Below are 25,108 nucleotides of genomic sequence, written 5' to 3' on the forward strand. Positions count from 1 at the left end.
GGACACGGTTACTAATTAGTGCAAGACTTCTGCGCAACCCTGTAATGCGGATCAAACTTCAAGGTTGTGCCCTGGGGCGGGGGCAACAAAGAAGTTTGGGCGCGGGAAAGAGCCAGGGGCAGGCGGGTTTGGGAGCTGCAGGGATGGGAAGAACGCGATGGGCCGGGCGCGAGTGGCCCGGAGCCAGGGCCGGGGGCCCCGGGGAGATGGGCTTGGAGGGGGAGGCGGCATCCCGGCAACAATGTGCGGTGGGAGCCGAGGCGCCGGCGGAGCGCATTCTCCTTCTGGAAAAGGTGCGCTTGGCGCCCGCCCGGGTAAGTCGAACCCCCCGCGGGAAGAGGCGGGAGCCGTAGGGCGAGCGGCCGTGGGCTCCTCCCCCGGCGCCTCCGCTATCTGGGTCAGGACGCGGCGGGCCGCGGGGCCGGACGTGGGGACCCGCGGGCTTCGGGCTGCTGTCCGCCCGCCGCTCCGCTCCCGTCCGCCCGGCCGCAGGTCCCCAGTCCCCGGTCTCCGACGGCAGAGAGGCCCGCGGGGCGAACTCAGGTGCGTGCGGAGGTGGGCAGTGGGCGGCTCGGCGGGCGGAGGCCGGACGCGCCGGGGGTGCGGAGGGCTGAGGCGGCACTTCCGGCGGCCGCCGCGGCACTTCCGGGTTTCGCGGGGGTCCCCGCCGCCGGCTCCCCGCGGGGCATCTTTCCGCCGGCCGACGCGGCGGTGTGTCCTCCCGGTGGCGGAGCCGGCTGGCGGTGGCTTTCCCGTCCCGGAGCAGTCCTGTCGAGCCGGCGTCTGGAAGCGTCGGTCCTGGAACTCGCCGGTGTTTGCACGCGGGCCGCCCGTCGTGGGTGCGTGGGGAGCCGGCGGGGTGCTGTCGCGGCCCGGCCGGTCCCCGAAAACCGGAGAAGTTGCCGCCGGAGACACGGTCGCCTCAGTAGCCTCCGCTCCCGGGTCTTACCTTTCAGCCTCCCTCAGACATGTTTGTCATGTTTTGCCCTGACTCCGATTCTCTACCTATTTTATATGAAAGGAAGGCCAGATTTTCAGTGCCACAAACATTTGCAAATAAGCCAAACATCAGAGAGCCCTGACTTTAAAAGAAATTATTAAGTAGGAAAAATAGAACCTGATGAAATCGGAGTATCAGAATTCATTAGAAGGTATTAGGTTATCCAGATCGCTGTGAGGAATCTGATTGCCAATTCAAGGTCTCAGAGATAATCTTTTGGGAAACAAACCTCAGGCCTGAGTGTAACCCATGGTGTTCCTTTACCCTTCTTGCAAAATTTTTCATACATCTTCCAAGTACCAGAGTTACATATTTTATGTACTTCCCCTAAGATTCTGCTGATGAATTAAATGAATATATACACCAGATACTGCTGAAAACATTGTAAGCACAATTTCCATTTCTAAAAGTTAATTTTAATGTAGAAATTTCTTCAGCGATAATAGTTTGGTGATTATTACTTCAGTAGGATTCTTGGTTCTCATCCGCAAATAATTGAATTATGTATTACCCATTAATTTTAGATGACAATATTTTTTATTAAAACAATGTCTCGTTTTCTATCATTATTACTAACACGTTACAAATCAAAACTTGTAACGGGAATAATACTTAGCATTTGATTTTCTAGTCAATACATTTTTTAATTACTGTGTGTTTATACTAAAGGGTAGTGTATACTAATTTGATAACTAAACATATAAAAGTTACATAAATAATGTCATATAACCTTTGAAATTATACTGCCTGCAGGCAAGTGTTCTGATTTATTACTTTGCTAGTTACTTTTTTTTTTTTTAAGATTATTTTTAGAGAGAGAGTGTGTGAATGCAGGGGGCAGGGAAAGGGAGAGGGAGACAGTCTTAAGCAGACTCCAAGGTGAGTTGGAGGAGGGGCTCGACCTCACCAGTTTGAGCTCCTGACCTGAGCAGAAACCAGGAGTCTGGAACTTAACCAACTGCCCCACCCAGGTGCCCTTGCTAATTACTATTTTTAATTAGTGGCATTTTTCACGTTGGTGGCTCAGAAGCAGGTTTATTTTATACTTATAATAAAACTCAAACATAGCTTGTGCTATCAGTCTCTAAACTGTGGTTATTTAAAAGCAATACCTGCTCTACTGATTGATTCTAGCTTTTTCCCCAGTTGATTTTTACAGTTCTGAAATCCTATTTCAGTTGCAAACATCTCTGCCCAGTCAGCATCCTCCTTCATATCCTTATGGATGCTTTCTGAATCTTCATCATGCCGCAGTACATCCAGGAGTTATCAGGGTAATGGTTTTCCTGGCCTACTCGGATGGCCCCTGGGTAAATGACTTAACGGTTGTATGCCTCAGTTTGCTTATCTGGACCTGCCTCCAAGAGATAATGTGGAATTGGTATAATTCCTAAAGAAAAGGCCAAACAAAAATTCATGCTCCTGGTCATGTATTTAAACCTGGGACAGTCTCAGGAATCAGATCGCCTTCTTAGGTAGATTTTGAATTCCATTTATTTACTTGATTAAATGAAAATAATTTCAAACAAGGCTACATTTTTTCATGTAACGTTCAAGGAAGGCCCATCAGGAATGAGCCAAGAAAGCAATCAGAATAGGAAGATTTCTTTTAATAGACCTCCGGATCAGCATGTGAACATTCTGCATTAATCTTTTGACAAAAAGCCAAGATCAAGTTTGATGCATGGTTATTAGATGTAAGGCAAATGGAAGTCATGGGCACGTAGTGACTTTTCTTATTCTCTGTTGCCTTTTTGCAATAATCTTTCAAAATTTAGTTTGGTGATATATTTTTGTGTGTGTGGAAATAAGTGTACAGCTAATAATAATCACCCACAACTTCAGCTGAATTGATCCGTCTACTGCTGGCATGTCTCCTGGATGGGATAGGAGAGGACAAGTCGTTAGATTTACAGTTCCATTCTACCAATTAGGTAAAAATGCTTTTTGCTTAGAAAAATTAATTCCAGGTAAACTTCCCTGAGGTCAGGCAGGCCAGATTAAGCACACGGCCATTCTACTAGAATCTTTGGTTTTAGAAGAAGGGATTCTTAATTCTCTTGGATATAATATTCACCAACATCTGAGGTAATTTCTGGAAAGTGATTATTTTAAAATCATTAGTCCTTCTCTTTCACACTGAGACCTGTAATGAAATGGAGCATCCGAATAGGATACGCTCTGTGTTCAGTGCATATCATCTATTACTAACGGAATCTGAAAAGATGTTCTCTTAGGCAGACTTCTTGGAAATAATCTTACTCTCCCGTGGGGCATCATTTGATGCACCACCTTTAGTTGCTCATTTAGAGAATAAGAAGCAATGCCTTGCTCAGGTATGTGGGATCATAGCATATAGACCATAGGAAGGCACATTTTAGGTATACAGCTGAATTCAGAATTTGCATCTTTCCAGTGTGCCTTCCCCCATTCTCACCCTCAGCTCTGTATTTTGTTTCCTAGTTCACTTAGAACAATGAAGAAACCACAGAGAACTTCCATAAGCTCCCACTGTCACATCTACCCACCTTCCTGAATCTGTTCACATAATCTGCCTTTTCTTTCATTGCTATGAATGAACGGTTTGTGTTTCCATCAAAGGTCAACGTCTGTGCCTGTGTACTGCAGACCAACCATCCCTCTGCCTTCTCAAGTTTACTGCTGCAGTGATTCTCTGATCTTTTACTTCATCATTGTACCTTCCTTTTTTTAAAAAAATTGGATCTCATCCATGCCCAAATAGAAATGCTATTATTTCTCCATCTTTCTGGCACCATTTTCCAATATAGTCATGACATCATTTCTTCTCTCCTTACCTGCTTTCTGTTTGCCCTTTTGTTCTTTTTTCTCCCTTTTCTGACTTCTTTTGGATTAATTGAATATCTTTAGTCTTATATTTTTATCTCCACTCTTGGCTTATTATTTATACCTTTATGAAGTTTTTAAAAAAAGTGTTACGGTTGTTTGTTTAGTGTTTGCCCTTGGATTTACAACTGTACATCTTTGGCTTCTAGTATGACACTGCATTATAATCCAAGACCCTTACAACACTATACCCTATTTTGTCCCCTCCATACTTTGGGCTATTGTTGCCCTCATTTTTTTACCTCTATGTATGTTATAAACCCATAATTGGTTAATATCATTTTTGCTATAATAAGCAAATATTTTATAAAGAAATCTTGAGAAAAATGACTTTCATATTTACCCTCATATTTGCCACTACTGACGTAATTCGTCTTCTGTGTAGATTCAGGTCATCATTTTCCTTCTGCCTGAAAAACCTCTGTTAGCATTTCTAGTAGTCCATGTCTGGTGGCAATGAATTCTCTCAACTTTTCTTTGTCTAAAAGAGTCTTTGTTTGGAACACCTGGGTGGCTCAGTTGGTTAAGCGTCTGCCTTCAGCTCAGGTCATGATCCCAGAGTCCTGGGATCGAGTCCTGTGTTGGGCTCCTTGCTCAGCAGGGAGTCTGCTTCTCCTTCTGCCTGCTGCTCCCCCTGCATGTGCCCCCCGCCCCGGAAAATAAATAAATAAAATCTTAAAAAAAAAACAACCACTTTAAAAAGTCTTTGTTTTACCTTCATTTTTGGAAAATATTTCACTGGGTATAGAAATGTAAGTTGACAGTTTCTTCCAGTACTTTAAAGATGTCACTCCTGTTTCTTTGCCTGAATAGTTTCTAAGATGATGTCTCTGAGACAATGTCTGCTGTAATCTTATCCTTTTTTCTCTGTACACAATATGTCATTTTTTCCCACTGACTACTTTTAAGATTTCTTCTTTATCACTGGTTTGCAGTGTTTTTGTCTAATTTGGAAATTTTTTGGCTATTTTTCCTTCAAATATTTCTTGTACCCCTTTTTCTTCCCTGTAACTTGAACTATATATGTTTTAGAGTGCTTGATATTGCCATAGGCTGTGCTTGATTTTTTGTTTTTTTGTTTCTTAGTCTTAATATGTGTGTGTGTATACAAATATTTTGTAATCTTTAAAAAATTTTTTTACATTTAAAATTTTAAAAAAAATTTAATTTCTCTGTTTCATTTTGTATATACTATAGACCGGGTGGCAACAGAACATTTATTACAAAACAACAGAAATTTATTTCTCACAGTTCTAAAGCTGGGAAATCCAAGAACAGGGCACTGGCAGATTCATTGTCTTATGAAGGCCCGCTGGTTCATAGACAGCACCTTCTCCTTATAACTTTACAGGGTGGAAGGGGACAGGGATATCTATGGGTTCTCTTTTATGAGTGCCCTAATCTCATTTATGAAGGCTCTGCCTCCTGAAGGCCCTACCTTCTAAGACTATTATCTTGGGAATTAAGATTTCAACATATGAACTTAGAGGGGACACAAACATTTAGTCTGTAGTAGATGGTTTCTGTTGCTTTTTCTTCAGGTTTGCTGATTTTTTTCTCCACAATGTTTTCTCTTCTGTTAATCTCATTCAATAATATTTTATTTCAGATATTTTATTTTTCATCTCCAGAAGTTCTCTTTGGTTCTGCTTAATACCTTCTATTTCTCTCCTCATCATGTTTATGTGTTTCTTTGACATATTTTTAATATTTATATTAAATAGCAAACATATTTGTAATAGTTGTTTTAACATCCTATCTGCTAACTACATCATCTCTGTCATTTTCCTGCTTCTTTGGGTATCTAGTAATTTTCGATTGGATGATCAACATTGTGATTTTATGTCGTTGCATTCTGAACTTTTCAAAGAGTTTTGGACTTTCTCTTGAAGGCACTTAAATTATTTGGGTGAATTAGTTTGATCCTTTGGAGGTGTGTTTTTAGTCTGTTTCAGAGCAAGTCTAAATAGATCTTAACTCTAGGGTTAATTAGGCCTTATTTCCAAGGCATCACCCTTCTGAGATCTCTATTGAAACCCTCAGATATTTGGTAAACACTGTCCACTCTGGCTGGTGGGAATTTGTGTAATCTTTAGGAAGTTAAGTTTATAGCTTCCTGGAAATTGTTAATTTGCCTGGCCTGATGGGGTTTGATGCTATGCATGTTCAGACTGGTATTCAGTTAAAGATTTAAGGAGACTCCTATGTATATTTCTAGAGCTCTTTCTGTACATACTTTACTCACCTTCAGTACTGTGCCACACAAATTCTAGGTCCTTCAGTTTCTCTGAACTCTGTTCTTTGTTCAACTCAGTAGACTACCAGGCTTTGTTTGGTTTTCCCCTCCCTGTGCCACAGTCCAAAAATGCCTCCAATCATAGGGAGATCATAGGACTTACCTTGTGTGTTTCCTTTTTCTTTGGGATCATAGGTGGCAGTGCTGTAATAGTCTGCTCCTTGACAAAGTGTAAAAAAAAAAACAAATGAAAATTTTGTGAGTTCAGATTCCTGTAATGGACAGTTTATCATTATTTGTAACATTTCTCTCAAATGGCTAACAAAATTTAATAAAGTTGTTTACAAAATAGTGCATATTGATGGGAAAATAATTTGGGGAACTTCAAAGTCTGTAAAGAAGCCTCACTACATTTTATTCTAAACACAGAAGTTTATCATAGCATTAATATACTTATTGCCATTTTAAAGTCTGGGAAGGAAAGGGGCTTTATATTATTATAAATATTATATTTATATTATATCATATTTTATATATTTTTATTTATTTAATATTATATGTTTATTTTTATGTATTTAATATTATATATTTATTTGGTTATGTATTATTATTATATTATATCATATTATATTATTGTTTTCCATTAATGGTCTTCTGATTTTCAGAACAGAGATAAGCAATAAAACTAGTGAAGATGGGAAAAGAACAATTATGGTGCATTTAGTCAAAGTAGCTGAGTTTATGTGGAATTAGGCAGGTTAGTGCTTGAGCCTTGAATGTAAAACAGTGAAAGTTCAGATGAAGAAAAGAGTCAAGAAAAGAGATTTTTGCTACTTTGAAAAAGAGGAAAATTTGAAAGAAAATAAAAACATTAAGACTTCAGACAGAAATAGAAATGTAAGTAGCAGAGGCATTCTGGGTCAAAAGGAGAAAGGAGATGAAGCCTGCATGTGTTAGCATTTTTGCTCTGCATGCTGAATAAAACAGAGATGACGTGGGTTCCAGACTTGCCAGAGCTCTCTGATATATATTATTTTCCAAATCCTTGGGCTTTTAAAATGTTTATTACTCTAAGTATACATGTGAACTGGATGCTAAGAAAAAGCTCCTTGGACTTCCTTAAAGATAGGATAAGACTCAGAAATCAGCATACGAATTTTATACAGATAAAAGTTTCAAACACAGTTAAGCACAATTTGAATTCTTTTTTTTTTTTTTAAAGATTTTATTTATTTATTTGACAGAGACAGCCAGCGAGAGAGGGAACACAAGCAGGGGGAGTGGGAGAGAAAAAAGCAGGCTTCCAGCGGAGGAGCCTGATGTGGGGCTCGATCCCGGAACGCCGGGATCACGCCCTGAGCCAAAAGCAGACGCTTAACGACTGTGCCACCCAGGCGCCCCACAATTTGAATTCTTAAATAGCTTTTTTCCCCCCAGAGATATATAATGATGCTTTTACCACTATTTATCATACTCTTTAAAAATATGATAAAGAGTAAATTTCAGATCAGCCATGTAGAATACAAATTCTGAATTAAAATTGAAACTTTACACTGGACTTCAGTGATATCCTTAAAGTAAATATTTCTATTAGGCCACACACATTTTAGAGGTAAATATAGTATACTTATATTATATTTTAGTTTATGATTTATTGTGTGTGTGTTTGTGTGTGCGTGTGTGTCTACGATGTAGACTTCTGTTGATTGAGAAAGCTTTAATATTTTTGTCTTGGGCAAAGACAGAAACAACATTCATTTACATTTATGCTTTCAATTTTAGAAATAAAATTCAAGAAATGCCTCATTCCACAAACAAAGAACTGATACTTGGCATCATGGTGGGAACTACTGGAATCAGCCTGCTTCTTTTGTGGTACCGCAAGATTTGTAAATCAAGGACAACATTGAATTTACCTAAATTTCTTTCTCTGGGTAACAAGCTTGATTCCGTGACTTTTCAAGATGAAATGTATAATGGCCAAGGAACAGCAGCAATCTTTCAAGGAAGGCAGCTTCAGATATTGGAGAAGTTAAATGAATTACTGACAAATATGGAAGAACTCAAAGAGGAAATCAGAGTTCTTAAAGAAACCATTCCGAAGCTGGAGGAATATATACAAGGTGAACTTGGAGGGAAGATAACACTTCATAAGATAAGTCCTCAGCACAGAGCTAGAAAAAGAAGGCTTCCCACAGTTCAAAGTTCTGGAACAAGTAATAGTTCAGAGGAAGCAGAAAGTGAAGGGGGGTAAGTTTCTTGATGATGTTTCCCATGTTGAATTGATTATTTCATTATTGCTATTATTTAGGGACTTTCATTGTGCATTTCCAGTTATATATTCTGCCACTAGTAAGATTTAAAAAAGAAATGATTACTTGGCTGACATCATAATTAAAACCATATTCAGTAGTGGTCTGTATTTAAGATAGTTTAGACTGCATTGACAAAAAGAATATAAGTGGCTTGCTAGCACCAGGTGCCATAGGTGAGTAATGAAAAAGTCAGTAATTGTTTGCCAGAATTGTAACCTATTTATATATGTGGCCACGGTGTGACCCTTTCTATAAGAACTGTCCAAGAAGTGCTCCCAGCTAGAACTTTCCATGATGATGGAAATGGTCTAAATCTAGGCTGCCAATATGGTAGCCATTAGCCACATTAGCCATTAAGCACCTGAAATGTAGTAGTACAACTGGGAAACTGAATTTTTAATCTTATTTAATTGTAATTAATTTAAACAGCCATGGGACTAGTGGCTTACTGAATTGGGCAGCGCAGAGCTGAAAAGCTTTGAGAAGGTACAAGTGATTCAGTTTCATCCTCACCATCCTCAATGGCAGTCCTTTGAATTCTAAAACCAAGAACATAAATAATATTCTTTTAGAAGAAAAACAAATGATTTATGAATTTTAAAAAAAACCTGTGCTCTGCTAGTGTTTTTGAGGAGTAAAATAGGCAAGTAAATAAAGAGTCACCAGGGGTTCTTTAGGGCAGGGACACTATGTTTTCTTTGTTATATTCTTAACACCTTATTCTTGTACCTAGCACAGAGTAGATGCCAAGAAATATTTCACAAATGAATGAGTGTTCTGCTAAATCACCATGGAATTGGGAGAAGGGAGAAGGGAGGAGGAAGAAGAGAGGAAACAAAGCCTAGGGATAAAAGTGTGTTTCATAGATAAAGAAGTGTAAGTGGTTGATCAGATCTTTGACATCATGCTAGAATTGGAATTACTTAGCATTTTTATATATGAACTGGAGACATAACTATATGAAGAATCTTTCAGATAGGGAAGAGCCACAAATGATAGATTAAATAACGGGAAGGTTTTAAACATTTGTGTTCCTGAACAACAAGTTGTAGACTGATTTTAAAATTGGCAGTGGGGTGTTTAAAAGGAATTGGAAAGAGTTCTAAATATTCCAGAACTGTAACTCTGAAAAGGCACTGTTAATTATTAAGGGTATAGAGAACGCAGCTTAGTACTCTAATGAGGACAAAGATCCTAACAACATTGGACATCAATGAAAGTTATTGAAGACCAGCAATGATTATCATACCTTTGTGTAAATCTAGGGCATTTCTTCATGAGGAATCCTGTGTGCAGCTTTGGCAAGCACATCTTCGAAAGGACATAAGGGAACTAAGGACTAGCCAGAGAAGATCTCCTAGACTGGGCGGAGAGATGGCAGTCCTGGTGTAGGAGTGGAGGCCAAAAGACTGAGTAGCCCTTCATCTAAAATGACACAGGTTAGATAGCGCACAGGCTTGTTCAAGAAATTCTAAAATTCTAGGAAGAGAGGCAACCTTTCAGAAGTTTAAGATAAGTTTGGGACCATCAGAGAAAGACAATTATTATACGGTTTCACTCATATGTGGAATATAAGAAACAGCCCAGAGGACAATAGGGGAAGGGAGGGAAAACTGAAGGGGAAGTCTTCAGAGAGTGAGACAAACCATGAGAGACTCTTAACTACAGGGAAAAAACTGAGGGTTGCGGAAAGGGGAGGCAATGGGGTAACTGAGTGATGGGCATTAAGGAGGCCACCTGATGTGATGAGCATTGGGTGTTATACTCAACTGATGAATTATTGAACACTACATCTGAAACTAATGACATATTATATATTGGCTAATTGAATTTAAATAAAAAAAGATAAGTTTGGACAAAGAAAAACAAGATAATTGTGGGACTTAATTAACTTCAAGTAATAGTATAGACATAAGTTGTTTATGTGAGTTCAAGAAGGATTTGTCTAATTTATGAAAGACAGTCATAGACGGCTAATAAAAACTTTTAAGATTTAATATCAGGTAAGACATTCCCTTTTCTTGCTCCATCCTGAGTACCTTTGTTAGCAATAGAACACCAGAATAGAGGCAAGGGAGCCCTAGTGACTTGGAGTAGATTACAGTGAATGGCCCTTAATAAAGTAGAAGGGAACTTTTTCCTATTTACTATACTTCAATAGAATAAACAAAACAAGCAAACGGACACTTAATGTGGATTTTTTTGAGAGAGGAATAAGATACAGAAAGATTTAATACCTCTTTCTAAATAAAAACCTAGAGACAAACTTTTTAAATAAATAATATACTTTTTAAAAACAAGGTTTCTATAAAATGTATTTGTGTAAATTTTAGATTGCCTGTCCTAATAAACCTCCCACGGGACAGAAGTGACTGGTCATGGTAAGATACAGTCCTTACCCCATTAACATATTTAAGATGAGATATATCCTTGATACAGCAGTGTCCTTGACAGCAAAATTAAAACATCAAATGATAATTGCATATTCCCTATGTACTCTTTTGCCAAAGGTTCCTGGAGCTTTTGATTTCTTTTAGTAAAAAAGATGCCAGTCACAATTTGCTGACACTGTTCTACACAAGAAAAGGAAAAAAAAAAATGAATTATAGCCTTAGGTGGTATCAAAAGCTCGAGTGGGTAGATCAGTAGAACGCATTTTCTGCAAACACTATCTTCTGCATGCCTGCCTTAGCACATGGTATCATTATGGATGTATGGATTTATGCCTTTTTTGGACTTAAGCTAATTTCATCTCCTTTGTTGTGGAGGTGGTGGTGCCTGAGGCTCAGATTCTCATAATGCGGCCATCAGAGGGTCTGTCAAGTTTTTTCCTTTCCCTTCTTAGCAGTAGTGCGAACATCTTGGAAAGTATCTGTGCTTCTTGGTAATATTATGTTTCGACTGATTTTGTTTTTGTCCCTGCTCCAAGACTTGGAGTCAGCCACTGCCTTGGTGACGTTGATTCCTTTCAGTGACAACTGGTACTAGACAGCAGCAGCTGGGTGTCCAGACACGGACTGTTTGTAGGCACGATGATACCAGAGCATGTGTGGGCCCATTTAGGGTCAGGGTAAAGAAAGATCATTTTAAATATTTTCAAGGTCACGAGTTCACATTGGTGTTTTCAGCTTAAACAGAAGTCCTTCCTTATTTCTGGAAACTTTTTAGCTCATTTTCTTTTTCAAGCTGCTCACTGCTCTTTTTTCTGTCAACCTTTATCTGTATTGCTCTATGGAACCATGGGTTTAAAAGTTATTTAAATCACAATGTTATGTAAAGCTTTAGAAACCTCTCTTGCAAAAGTTCCATCTTGTTCCAGTTTAAAGTAATATCCCATAATAAAGTCATAGTTCTTCGTTTTAAGTGAGCTTTATGAAGAATAGATGTGTTTCAGGGCACCTGGGTGGCTCAGTTGGTTGGGCATCTGCCTTCGGCTCAGGTCATGATCTTGGGGTCCTGAATTGAGCCCCACGTCAGGCTCCCTGCCCCTCGGGGAACCCGCTTCTCCCTCTCTCTCTGCCACTCTCCCTGGCTTGTGCTTGCTCTATCTCTCTCTCAAATAAATAAATAAAATCTTAAAAAAAAAAAAAAAAAGAAAGGAATAGATGTGTTTCAAAATGAAACATTCCTTTTGGGTAAATCAGGGTTGTATAGTAATCCTACAGGCCTTCTTTTTTTTTTCCTGATATAGGTATTTTCCTTTTAGTGTTAAGTTCATATGATAGCTTCGGATAGTATCAACAGACACACGATTATTTGAAAAGAAAAACCCCACAGATCTACCCTCAAAGGAACACCAAGCCATAACACAAGCCATAATACCTAGTACCTTGGATATTACTCTACAAATCATAGAGGACGGTGATGTCAGCAAGACCACAGACAGAAACAGGCTTTTGAGGTTTTATTTAAAACTATTTAAGCAGAGAGGACATTAGGAGAAGGAAGGGAAAAATGAAGGGGGGGGGAACAGAGGGGGAGACGAACCACGAGAGACTATGGACTCCGGAAAACAAACTGAGAGTTTTAGAATGGAAGGGAGTGAGGGGATGGGCTAGCCCGGTGATGGGTATTAAGGAGGGCACGTATTGCATGGAGCACTGGGTGTTCTACGCAAACAATGAATCATGGAACACTACATCGAAAACTAATGATGTACTGTATGGTGACTAACATAATATAATAATTTTTAAAATGAGGAAAAAATAAAATAAAATAAAACTATTTAAATTTTCAGGGCGCCTGGATGGCTCAGTCAGTTAAGCATCCAACTTTTTTTAATTTCAGCTCAGCTTATGATCTTGGGGTTGCGAGACTGAGCCCTGCCTCGGTCTCTATGCTCAGCGGGAAGTCTGCTTGGGATTCTCTCTCTCCCTCTCCTTCTGCCCCTCCCCCTGCTCGCTCACTCATGCTCTCTCTCAAATAAATAAGTAAATAAATAATCTTTTAAAAAATCTTTACATTTTCATTTCAGAAGCCAAAATATTGTCTTTGCTTTTTGTTCATTTACATTTTTTATTCTTGCTATTATTTACTTCTGCCAAGTCAGTTTTACTGTTGGACTTCAATTTCTCAAGGCCTCGAGAGAAAGACAAATTCAGATATTCGTGATGTGGTGCTTCCGTAATCTTTCATGTTGTGGAAGAGCACGTTTGCACACCAAAAAATCGTATTTTGTTTAGGATTTTTAAAAAATAAAACATTACCGCATAAATGAAATCCTTTTCGTAGTCCTTGCTCTTGGAGGTAACCATTACTTTAAAGTTGGTGCAGATTCTTGCCTTGGAAGTTTGAATGTTTCTCTTACACGTGCATGTTTACATCAACAATGAATAAATGGTGCTTGGGGGGCGCCTGGGTGGCACAGCGGTTGAGCGTCTGCCTTCGGCTCAGGGCGTGATCCCGGCGATCTGGGATCGAGCCCCACATCAGGCTCTTCCGCTGTGAGCCTGCTTCTTCCTCTCCCACTCCCCCTGCTTGTGTTCCCTCTCTCGCTGGCTGTCTCTGTCTCTGTCAAATAAATAAATAAAATCTTTAAAAAAAAAAAAAATGGTGCTTGGTTCTTAAAATTTACATAAATGGCATTATATGGTATATAACATTTTGTAACTTGCTTTTGCATCAAATGTTTCTTTAAGATTTTTCCAGATTGTTGTATGTGAATTTATTTCATTTTTTTCAGTTGCCGTGTTGTATTCCATTGTATGAAATGGCTTAATTTATTTCCTTATGGATGGATGTTTATTTAGGTCACCATTTTTGGTTCTTCTAAACAAGGCTTTATTGAACCACTTCATATTTCCTTACGTACATGTGGAATAATTTCAAAGTATATACTTAGAAGTGGATGCTGAGTTATAGACCAAATATAGTGCTATGCTGTATTACTAAACTGTTCCTCAGAGTGTGCTGGTGTATGAGAATTCTTGTTTTCCCATACAAATTTTTACAGATAGACTTTTTAATTTTAGGCAACCTGACAGAGATAAAGTAGTAACTGATAATTATTTCCGTTTGCATTTCCCCGAACACTAAGAGGATTGGGCATCTCATCGGTATTTGTATTTCGGTCTTCTTATCTATGAATTTCTTTTAAAAATGAAATCATAAAGGAAGGTAACACTAACAGTTGGTGTCCTCTTCATTGATTCACTGACAATGTCTGCTCGGTGCCGGGCACCCGGTAGGCTCTGGAGGTACATTAGGAAACAAAACAAAGTCCTCCAAGTCAAATACAGGTTTTTTAAAACAATGTAACAGAATGCGAAAGAGAGAGACTGTGTTCTAATTTTAACCAGAGCCAAAGGCCAAGAAGAGAGCAATCCAGACCAAGTCCTCTTTCGTTCTAAACCTCCTGGGCAGGACTTGCCAAAACATGGAAGCCGGTGCCAGCGTGAGCATTCCCCCGCCAGGAGCCTGTGAAAGGAAGCAGCTGAAGGGCTGAGAGAAGCATTTCTTCAGGGAGAGTCGATCCTGTGCCAGGCATCCCACCAGTATGTGTATGATGCTGAATGCTGTAGGGAGGGACGGCGTTGCTCGGGCAGAATGTATCGCATGGGAAGAGTGAAGAGGTAGAGTGCAGAGCCTTTTGGAACCAGTACCGAGGGAGTGGGCGGAAGTGGGGGAACATGCCTTTGGTGTTCTATCTAAAAAGTCATTGCCAGACCCAGATTTATCTAGGTTTTCTCCTGTGTTATCTTCTCAGAGTTTTATAGTTTTGCATTTTATATTTAGGTCTATGTTCCATTTTGAGTTAATATTTGTGAAGGGTATGAGGTCTGCATGTCTGACCATTCTTTGGCTAGGCCATATGTCAGGACTGTGGGGAAAAACCCTGAGGAATGAGGTGATGTTCCCCTCCAGGACCAGCAGCACATTTAGCAGATTTGCTTACTGCTTGGGGTAAATATAGTGGGTTCCCTAAGCTCAGCATTCCTTGCTTTGTAACATGAATCTGTACAAACGATGAATCTCCAGGCTCTCTGCATTGCCCTTGTGGGACCTGGGGTCTGGGAGGACCAGCGCAAATATGTCAGTGATCCTACCGCGGGATTCGCTGTGCGTAATAAAGTCCTCTTCTTCTGACCCCTAAGAACCATGTGTGAGACATTAACCGATGAATATATTAGCTTCTATGTAGGGTAAAATCAGATCACCAAACTGACAATTATATGATGAAAATGAGAGCGCATTAGGCCTTTGAAAAGTAATTTGTTCAAAGGTTTCCCAAAGAAGATTGTTAGGAAGGGAACAAAATCAGAAGGTTACGGTAGCAGGGTATTCAGGATATCAAGAACTAAAAAAGTTTATATTCAAGGCAGTGTTTTATGTCATCGCTGGCTTGACACACGTACCTATTATATGGATAGGGCTCCAAGGTGGTTTGGAAAAGGAGAGGACGGTATTTGTTTTCTGATAACTCTGTTACCCTTGTCTTTAAATGGGTATGAGTTGTGTCAAGGAGTTAGAAACAGTGACCCAGCAGATCTCTGTTATTGGGGCATGTGGCCCACGCGATCAGACGGCATGCTTTACTGCCAACATAGATAAAGCTGATTTCGTTCTGGGGGGGCAGTGATGTTGGCTATTTAGGTTTGGGTTGCTTTGTTTTGTTTTTTTTCCCTTCTCCATATATCTTTGGACCAAAGTCTGTAATGGTGGCTTTTCCATATCACTGGAGGGTATAAAAACCTGGGGTGAAAAGTGTTCATGTGAAAGTAGAATGAATTAGTAAGCCAGGGGTGTGTAGGGCGGCTAGTGAGAGAGTCAGTCCCAAGCAAAAGATTGTGCAGATATTATATACGTTACTGCCTCCATCCTGTTTTCTCCCGCCTTGATTTATTGGCTGACTCCTTGAATATGGTGAAGTTAGAATACGCATTCCCCCTCGGCCTGTGAATTGCAGCTTTTCAGAAAGGCGAGCCGCAGAACAGTTTTATGCAAACCTGATGTCACGAGATTCTAGAGTCTGCTGTCATCACATTCTGTGTTATTGCCATGTTCATTCCACACGCAGCTGAAGCGTTCAGTCTTCTCAACTGTTCCACCTACACAGGGCATTTTGTGGCTTAAGGATGATGGCTTAGGAAGGAAGGGAGAGATTTACTTTGGATTAAATTCAGTATGGGAAAATGCTTAAGGTAAGCCTTTAAAAAGAAAAGAAAAACCCCCACCGTGCCATATGTTTCATGAGCTGAAGAACATTGACGTGCTCATGAACCCAGCTTTAATGCTTCCTTTAATTCCCCGCAATAACTGAGTACGAGGCCTATCTGGATGTTTTTCTGAAGTATTCTTTCCAGAGAGGTCCTGCTTCATCCATGGTTAATATTTTAAAATGTATTAGTCAACAGGGCATACATTTATTCTACCTAACTCCCTTAAATATGGTAGTTCAAGAATCTCAAACAGATACTATGATTTACTATTTTTAAAAGAGGAAGCCCTCTCCTTGCCTTCAGGGGATATTTTCGTTCTCGTGCCTTGTTGTATGTTTCCCCTCGTCTGTCTTTCTGCTTGTTTCCCTGAATCTTTCAACTGATCTTCCCAAGGTTTAATAGATGGGGCAGGTGCTATGTAAGTAGAGAGAATCTTTTAGACTAGGGCATTTTGGAGGGGGTACACCTGTGTGACCATCCATTCAGCTACCATAATTTTCTCATTCCCTATTGTTTCCATATTGATAAAGTGCATATGACTCTTCAAGAGGCTTGGCAGGTTTCCACCTCTGCTCCCTATTTTTTTTTCCTCATTTGACACTTTTCTCACTCTAGCCGCAGCAAACAGGACCAGAGCTTGCATCCAAATTATCCTGCAGATCAAGTTACTTCAGACCCCCTGAAGCATGAAGCCTCTTCTTTTATTCATCGAACTCTATCTCTTGATCCTAAAAGAGCTCGTCTGTCTGCAATATGTAACATCAGTTCGTATAGAGAAAGTAAAAATGTACCTTCAAATTTATTTACTCGCTCATCTTTCTCTGGAAGAAGACATTCCTTACTTGCTAGATTTCAGAAAAGCAATATTTTCCCCGGCCATCAACACAGTAGAGCTAACTTTGATTCTCAAGAGAAAAGAATCTTCAGTGATTTAAAATCTTCCTCAGACCATCTTGGCCTTAGATCCCAAGGTTTTTTCACTTCCCCTAAACTAAGTGTAATTTCCTGTTACGAGAATGCTAGTTTTTTTGATCTTCAATCAAGTGGTCGTAGAATCTTTAATGCAGAAGAAATGGGAATAGTTTCTAAAAACTCAAGTATTACTGGCCCTGGAAAATATCTAAACTCTTGTTCTCCTGAATATAACATTATACATTTTATGAGTTTTGGGACAAAAACTAATTCTTCAACTTATACACACTCTGAGGGTGAAAACTCCTGTCAACACAGCACAACAACCTTAACTTCTCTTCTAGGTGTTATTTCCTATACCTGTCAACTAAATGAAACCGGCACCGATATTGAAGAAGGAGGCCAATCAAGGAAAGTTTCCTTTAATCCCGTTCCCAAAGTCACCACACAGATCATTCTCCACCTGTGGTTCAACAGCATCCCTCTCGGGATAACTGCCCCTGTTTTCCGTAATGTTGGATTTTCTTCATTTTATAAAAAAACAAACAAACAAAAAAAAAACACTACTTGCTTTATCCCACCTCAGAAGGATGTTGCTTCAGAGTCCTTTGAAGATGAAAACATTACTATTTCGTCTCATGATGAAGACAGATCTTCATCAATGCAATTCCTAAAATAAGGTCACCTCAGACTTTCCCCTCTCTTAGAAGGGTGGCTCAAATCAGAAATGTTTCCACCAAGCATGCTCTGTAGAAATCACGGCTCAGCTCTCCTAGAAGAGTCTCCAATCTCACTAAGCTTCACTGCCTCTTCAGAAAAAAGACCTCCACGTTGCAGTCTATATTTAACTTTAATTGCTTTATTTTATTTTATTTTTTTGGAATGATAGCTTATTGACATTCTTGGAATTTGGAAGTCAGAGATTATTAATCTGTTGCAGGCTTTTAACAGATTGTTGACAGGTTGACCAGTCTCAGATTTCTGGATGATTATTGTAAGATTTCTGTGGTCCGAAAATAACATCAAGCATTGATATATAAGTCTTCTAGATGTGTGACATTCTCTGAGCGTTTTAACATCTTCTTTTATCCTACCGTAGTCATTAAAGACAGTATTCCTACCTATGTCATCTAGAGAGCTATATTCAGAAATTCACAAATTTTAATTTGTATCAGCCTTGTAAGCTACATTTCTCATGCCAGATAGCCCAGTGACAGATGATATTTTTACTAATACAAGGATCAAAGGATGAGTAAAAAATATTACAATGGAAATATATAGAATATATTGAAACCAGGTATTTTAACTAAATAATTTTAATACACATTTGTGTGTGCATGTCTGAGACTTCAGAGAACTCTGAGATCAGAGGTAATAAATGCATATAGTCTTTATTTTTCAAAGTGAATATTTTTCAGATTTTTTCCAAAATTTTTCCTTTAAAAAATTTTTAAATAAAAATTTTATTTTAAAAAGTGTCTCCCAAAATTTTATTTTTGAGTAAATATCTTTCAGTTTTTTCCCATTATATCAAAGTCTATAGATATATTTATCAGAATAACTAATGACTGAAAAAAGGCATATAGACAATTTAAAATACTTGTTAGAATATAGTTAGTCTTTGTAGAGGAAAGAAATTGGCCCTATGTTCAATTATATATCATGATAAAATGCCCTCTAAACCTGTATCATCAGGCTAAGATGTTACTTTTACTTTCGTGTTTTTCTCCAAGTTTTAGCATGTATCGTAAAAAAATTTTTTTCTACTTCATTTTTTAAAATTGTGGTGAAATACACATCACATAAAATTTACTGTCTTAACCATTTTTAAGTTTAGTGGCATTAAGTACATCATATTGTTTTGCAACCGTTATCACCATTTTTTTCCAGAGCTTTTTTCATCTTCCAAACAGATCTCTGGACGCGTTAAAATCACTCCGTACTCTCCCATCCCCCCAGCCTCTGGCAACCACTTTTCTACTTTCTATGTGTATTTGATTCCTCTAGGCACCTTAAAGAAGTGGAATTATGTGATATTTGTCTTTTTGTAACAGATGTTTCACTCAGCATAATGTCCTCAAGGTTCATCTATGTTATAACGTGTCAGTTTCCCCTTTTAAGGTTGAACAGTATTACTTTGTATGTATAGACCACATCTTACTTATTTATTCATCTGTTGATAGGCCTTTTGTTGCTTCTACCTTTTAGCTGTTGTGAATAATGCTGCTATGAACATGGGTGTACAAATATCTCTTCAAGACCCTACTTTCAGTTCTTTTGATTGTATATCCAGAAATGGAATTACTGAATCATATGGCAATTCTGTTTTTAATTTTTTTGAGGTACTGCCATATTTTTTCCATAGCAGCTACACCACTTTATGTTCCTCCAAGAGTTCATAAGGATTCCAGTTTCTCCACATCGATGCCAACATTTGTTCTTTTCTGGTTTTTGACAGTAATCATCGTAATTGGTATAAGGTGATATCCCATTGTGGTTTGCATCTCCCTAATGTTTAGTGACATTGAGCATTTTTTCATGTGCTTATTGGCCTTTTGTATATCTTCTTTGAGAAAATGTCTGTTCAAGTCCTTTGCCCATTTTTTAATTGGGTTGTTTGCTTTTTGTTGTTGTTGAGTTGTAGGAGTTCTTTATATGTCCTGGATATTAACCCTTTATCAGATATATGATTTACAAATCTTTTCTCCCATTGTATGGGCGCCTTTCACTCTGTTGAGTGTGTCCTTTGATGCACAAAATTTCATTTTAATTTTGATGTCTAATTTATCTATTTTAATTTTGATGTCTGATTTATCTATTTTAATTTTGGTGTCTAGTTTATCTATTTTGCTTCTCTTGCCTGTGCTTTTGTTGTCACATCCAAGAAATTATTACCAAACACAATGTCATGAAGCTTTTCCCCTATGTTTTCTTCTAAGAGTTTTATAGTTTTAGATTTTACATTTAGTAAATGATCCATTTTGAGTTAATTTTTAATTTTTGTATGGAGAGAGTCTGATGTCATTCTTTTGCATGTGAATATCCAGTTTTACCAGCACCGTTTGTTGAAGAGACTACTCTTTCTCCATTGATTGATCTTGGCACCCCTGTCAAAAATCATTTGACCACATATGTGAGAGTTTACTTCTGGGCTTTCTGTTCTATTGCATTGATGTATATATGTGACTTTATGTCAGTCAACATTATTCTGATTACTGTAACTTTGTAATAAGTTTTAAAATCAGGAAGTGTGAGACCTCCACTTTATTCTTTTTCAAGGTGGTTTTGGCTATTCAGGGTCCCTTGAGATTCCACATGAATTTTAGGATGGATTTTTCTCTTTACAAAAAGCATTGTTGGGGTTTTGAGAGGGATTGCACTGAATCTATAAATTGCTTTGGAAAATATTGACATCCTAACAATATTAGTCTCCACATCCATGGCGTGGAATTTCCATGTCTTCTTTAATTTTTTTCAACAATGTTTTATAGTTTTGAGTATATAAATCTTTCATCTCCTTTGTTAAGTTTATTCCTAAGTATTTTATTCTTTTTGATGCTATTATAGTCATTTTTTATTTGCTTTTTAGATTGCTTCTTGTTAATGTATAGAAACACAACTGATTTTTACAAATTGATTTATATTCTGAAACTTTGCTGAATTTGTTTATTAATTCTTACTCTGTGTGTGTGTGTGTGTGTGTGTGTGTGTGTGTGTGTGTGTGAAATCTTTAGGATTTTCTACATTTAAGATTATGTCATCTGCTAAGAGATCATTTTATTTCTTCCTTTCTGATTTAGGTGTCTATTATTTCTTTTTCTTGCCTAATTGCTCTGGCTAGGACTCCTAGTACTGTACTGAATAGTAGTGGCGAATAGTAGTGGCAAAAGCAGGCACTCTTGTCTTGTCCCTGATGTGAGAGGAAAAGCTTTCAGTCTTTCACCACTGAGTATGATGTTAGCTATGGGCTTCTCATATATGTCCTATATTATGTTGAGGTAGTTTCCTTCTATTGCTAGTTCGTTACACATTTTTTTAAGTAGGCTCCACACCCAGGGTGGAGCCCAACATGGGGCTTGAATTCACAACCCTGAGATCAACACCCAAACCTAGACCAAGAGTCGGATGCTCAACCTACTGAACCAGGAAGGTGCCCCAAGTTGTTATACATTTTCATCATGAAAAGGTGTTAAATATTGTCAAGTGCTTTTTTTCTGCATCAGTGGTTATGTAGGTTTTTCCCCCCTTAATTCTGTTAATGTGGTGTATCACATTGATTTTCATATGTTGAACCATCCTTGCATTCCCACTTGGTCATAGTGTATAATTGCTTTCAAATCCTGTTTGCTAGTATTTCTTTCAGGATTTTTGCATCAATAGTCATCAAAGATGTTGGTCTGGTTTTCTTTTCTTATAGTGTATTTGTACGGCTTTGGGATCAGGGGAATAATGGCCTAATAGAATGAGCTAGGAAATGTTCCTTTCTCTTCAGGTTTTTGGGGAGTTTGAGGAATACTGGTTAATTCCTTAAATGTCTGGTGGAATTCACCAGTAAAGCCAGGTGGTCCTGGGCATTTTGTTAGGAGGTTTTTGATTACTAATTCAGTCTCCTTACTATTTATAGATCTGTTCAGATTTTCTGTTTCTTCCTAATTCAGACTTGGTAGGTTGTACATTTCTAGGAATTTGTTCATTTCATCTAGGTTATCCAATTTGTTGGCATGTTATCCTTCATTGTACTCTCTTATAACCCTTTTATTTCTGTTAAATTGATGGGGATATTCCTCTTTCATTTCTGAATTTAGTTATTTGATTTTCTATCCTTTTTTCTTAGTCTAGCTTAAGGTTTGTCAATTTTGTTGATCTTTTTGAAGAACCAACCCTTGGTTTCATTGATTTTCTTTCCTTTTTTTAAATTCTCAATTATGTTCATTTCTGCTTTAATCTTTTTCCTTTCTTTTGCTAGCTTTGGGTTTCGTTTGCTCTTCTTTTTCTAGTTTCTTAAGCTATGAATTTAGGTTGTTGACTTGATACCTTTTTAATGAAAGCATTTATAACTATAAATTCACCCCTTATCACTGCTTTCACGGTATCCTGTACATTTTGGTATACTGTGTTTTGCTTCCTTTTCATTCAAGATATTTTGTAATTTCCCTTGTGATTTATTCTTTGACTCATTTGTTGTTTTAGTGTGTTGTTTAATTTCCATATATTTGTGATTTTCTAGTTTTCCTTCTGCCATTGATTTATACTTTCATTTCATTGCAATCAGAAAAGATGCTTTGTATGATTTTAATCTTTTAGAACTAATGAAGACTTGTTTTGCAGTATAATATTTGATGTATGCTGGGGAGTGTTCATGTTCACTTGAGAAGAATTGTATTCTTCTGTTGTTGAGTGGAGTAGTCTGTATTTGTCTGTTGGGTCAAATTGGTCTATAATGGTATTCAAGTCCTCTGTTTGCTTATTGATCTTCTATCTGGTTGTTCTATCCATTATTAAAAGTGAGATATTGAAGTCTCCTACTATTATGTTACTGTCTGTTTCTCCCTTCAGTTCTGTCAATGTTTGCTTCAAATATTTAGAACCTCTAATGTTTGGTGCTCATATGTTTATTATTGTTGCATACTCTTGGCAAATTGAGTCTTTTATAATTATATAATGTCCTTCTTTGTCTCTTGTAACTTTTTGACTTAAAGTCATTTTGTTTGATATTAGTATAGCCAACCCTGTTTTCTTTTGGTTATTATTTACATGAAGCATCTTTTTTATCTTTTTACTCAACTCATATGTGTTTTCAGCTAAAGTGAGTCTCTTATAGATAGTACAGAGTTAATCCTGATTTTTAAAATCTATTATACCAACCTGCATTTTTTGATTAGAGAATTTAATCCATTTACATTTAAATTAATCACTAATTAATTAATTAGTAATTTAAATGAGTTACCAAATAATTACTAATTTATTTTGCTTTTTTTAAAGATTTATTTGTTTATTTGAGAGAGAGAGCGAGTATGAGTGGGGGAGGGGCAGAGGAAAAGAATCTCAAGCAGACCAACCCCACCCACCCCTGACCGAAGAGCCCAACTTGGGGCTGGATCTTATGACCCTGAGATGATGACCTGAGCTGAAATCAAGAGTTGGATGCTTAACTGACTGAACCACACAGGTGCCCCCAAATAATTACTAATTTAAAGTGATTAATAGAGAATAGCACACTATTGCCATTTTACTATTTGTTTTCTGTATGTCTTATAGGTTTTTGGCCTTCATTTCCTCTGTTACAGCCTTCCTTTGTATTTACTTTATTTTTTGTAATGACATATTTTTATTTCCTTCTCATTTCCTTGGTGTGTATTCTGTGGATATTTTCTTTGTGTTTACCATGGGCATTGCATATAACATCTAAAGTTATAACAATCTATTTTAAATTGATACCAGTATAACCTCAATTGCATACAATAACTTCTTTAACAGCTCCACCCACCATTTAGTTATTGATGTCACAAATTATATCTTTATATATTATGTAGCCATAAACAGATTTATCATTATTTTATGCTTTTCTCTTTTAAATACTGTAAAAGAATAAAAAGTGGAGTACGAACCAAAAATTACAATAATACTGGTATTTATATTTATCCATGTATTTAGCTACATCAGAAAACTTTATATTTTCATATGCCTTCAAGTTGCTGCTAATGTCTTTTCATTTCTACTTGAAGGACTCCCTTTATTGTTTCTTATAGAACAGGTCTAGAGGTAAAGAACTCCCTCAGCTTTTGTTTATCTGGGAATGTCTTAATTTCTCTCTTATTTTTGAAGGACAGTTTTGTTGAATACAGAATTCTTGATTGACAGGTTTTTTTTTTTATCTTTCAGCACTTTAAATATATTATCCCACTGCCTGCAGGCCAGAAGATTTCTGCTGAGAAATCCATTGAGAATCCTACTGGAGATCCCTTAGATATAATGAGTAGTTTTTCTTTTACTGTCTTCAAGATTTTTAAGATTTGTCTTTAACTTCCTACAGTTCAAGGGAGTATGTGGATTTTTAAAAATTTATCCTACTTGGAATTCTCTGACTTTCCTGCATTTGTATATCCATATGTTTCCTCAAATTTGGGGAGTTTTTGGTCATTATTCCCCAAAATAAGCTCTTTATCCCTTTTTCTCTTCTTCTTCTGGTGTTCTAATAACATATATTGGTCTGGTTTATGTTAGTCCACAGAGTTTCTTAGACTTTGTTAACTTTTCTTCATTTTTGACCTTTCAGGTTCAAGAATTTAAACTAAGCTGTCTTCAAGTTTGCTGATTCTTTTTTTTTTTTTAAAGATTTTATTTATTTATTTGACAGAGACAGCCAGTGAGAGAGGGAACACAGGCAGGGGGAGTGGGAGAGGAAGAAGCAGGCTCATAGCGGAGGAGCCTGATGTGGGGCTCGATCCCAGGACTCCGGGATCACGCCCTGAGCCAAAGGCAGACGCCCAACGACTGAGCCACCCAGGCGGCCCCAAGTTTGCTGATTCTTTATTCTGCTTGTTTGAATATGTTGTTGATTCCCTCTAGTGAATTTTTCAAGTTACTGATTTTATTTTTTCAGCTCCAGAATTTGTCTTATTTTAAAAAATAATTTCTAGCTCTTTGTTGATACTCTCATTTTGTTCATATACTCTTTTCCTGATTTTCTTTTGTTCTCTCTCCATATTTTCCTTTAGCTCTTTGAGTACACTTACAACTGTTGTTTTAAAATTGTTTAAGTCTAAAGCCTGTATTTCTTTAGAGTCAGGTTCTGGAAATTTATTTTGTTCATTTAAATAGTCCATCTTATCCTGTTTCTTTGTATGGTTTCTGATCTTTTGTTGAAAATTGCACATTTTGGAGCACCTGGGTGGCTCAGTCAGTTAAGCCTCTGACTCTTGATCTCAGCTCAGGTCTTGATTTTGGGGTTTGAGGTCAAGCCCCACATTGGGCTCCATGCTGGGCATGGAGCCTACTTAAAAAAAGAAAGAAAAGAAAAGAAAACTGCACATTTGAAAAAACAGCCACATACCCTAGCCTTTGTAGATTGGCTCCATGCAGCAGAAGACCCTCACTAATTAGCCCAGTGTGAGGGCTTAAG

The 25,108-nt window shown here is 37.9% G+C and overlaps 1 protein-coding gene across 2 annotated transcripts in view; it reads left to right on the plus strand.

Moving 5' to 3' along the window:
• Positions 1–401: 401 nt before the first annotated feature.
• Positions 402–25,108, plus strand: part of RMDN2 (regulator of microtubule dynamics 2) — a 67,744-nt gene continuing 43,037 nt past the window's right edge. The window contains exons 1-3 of one of the 2 annotated variants that reach the window (XM_040623119.1): positions 402–543; positions 7,884–8,351; positions 16,690–18,054. In XM_040623119.1, coding sequence (XP_040479053.1) covers positions 7,900–8,351; positions 16,690–17,665 — 1,428 coding nt within the window. In that variant the 5' untranslated portion in view covers positions 402–543; positions 7,884–7,899 and the 3' untranslated portion in view covers positions 17,666–18,054. Of the gene's footprint in view, positions 544–7,883; positions 8,352–16,689; positions 18,055–25,108 lie in introns of those variants that run through there. The other variant, XM_040623120.1, reaches the window with a different exon arrangement.

Source organism: Ursus maritimus, unplaced genomic scaffold, assembly GCF_017311325.1.
Source record: "Ursus maritimus isolate PB19 unplaced genomic scaffold, ASM1731132v1 scaffold_6, whole genome shotgun sequence".
In the NCBI taxonomy this organism is placed as follows: domain Eukaryota; kingdom Metazoa; phylum Chordata; class Mammalia; order Carnivora; family Ursidae; genus Ursus; species Ursus maritimus.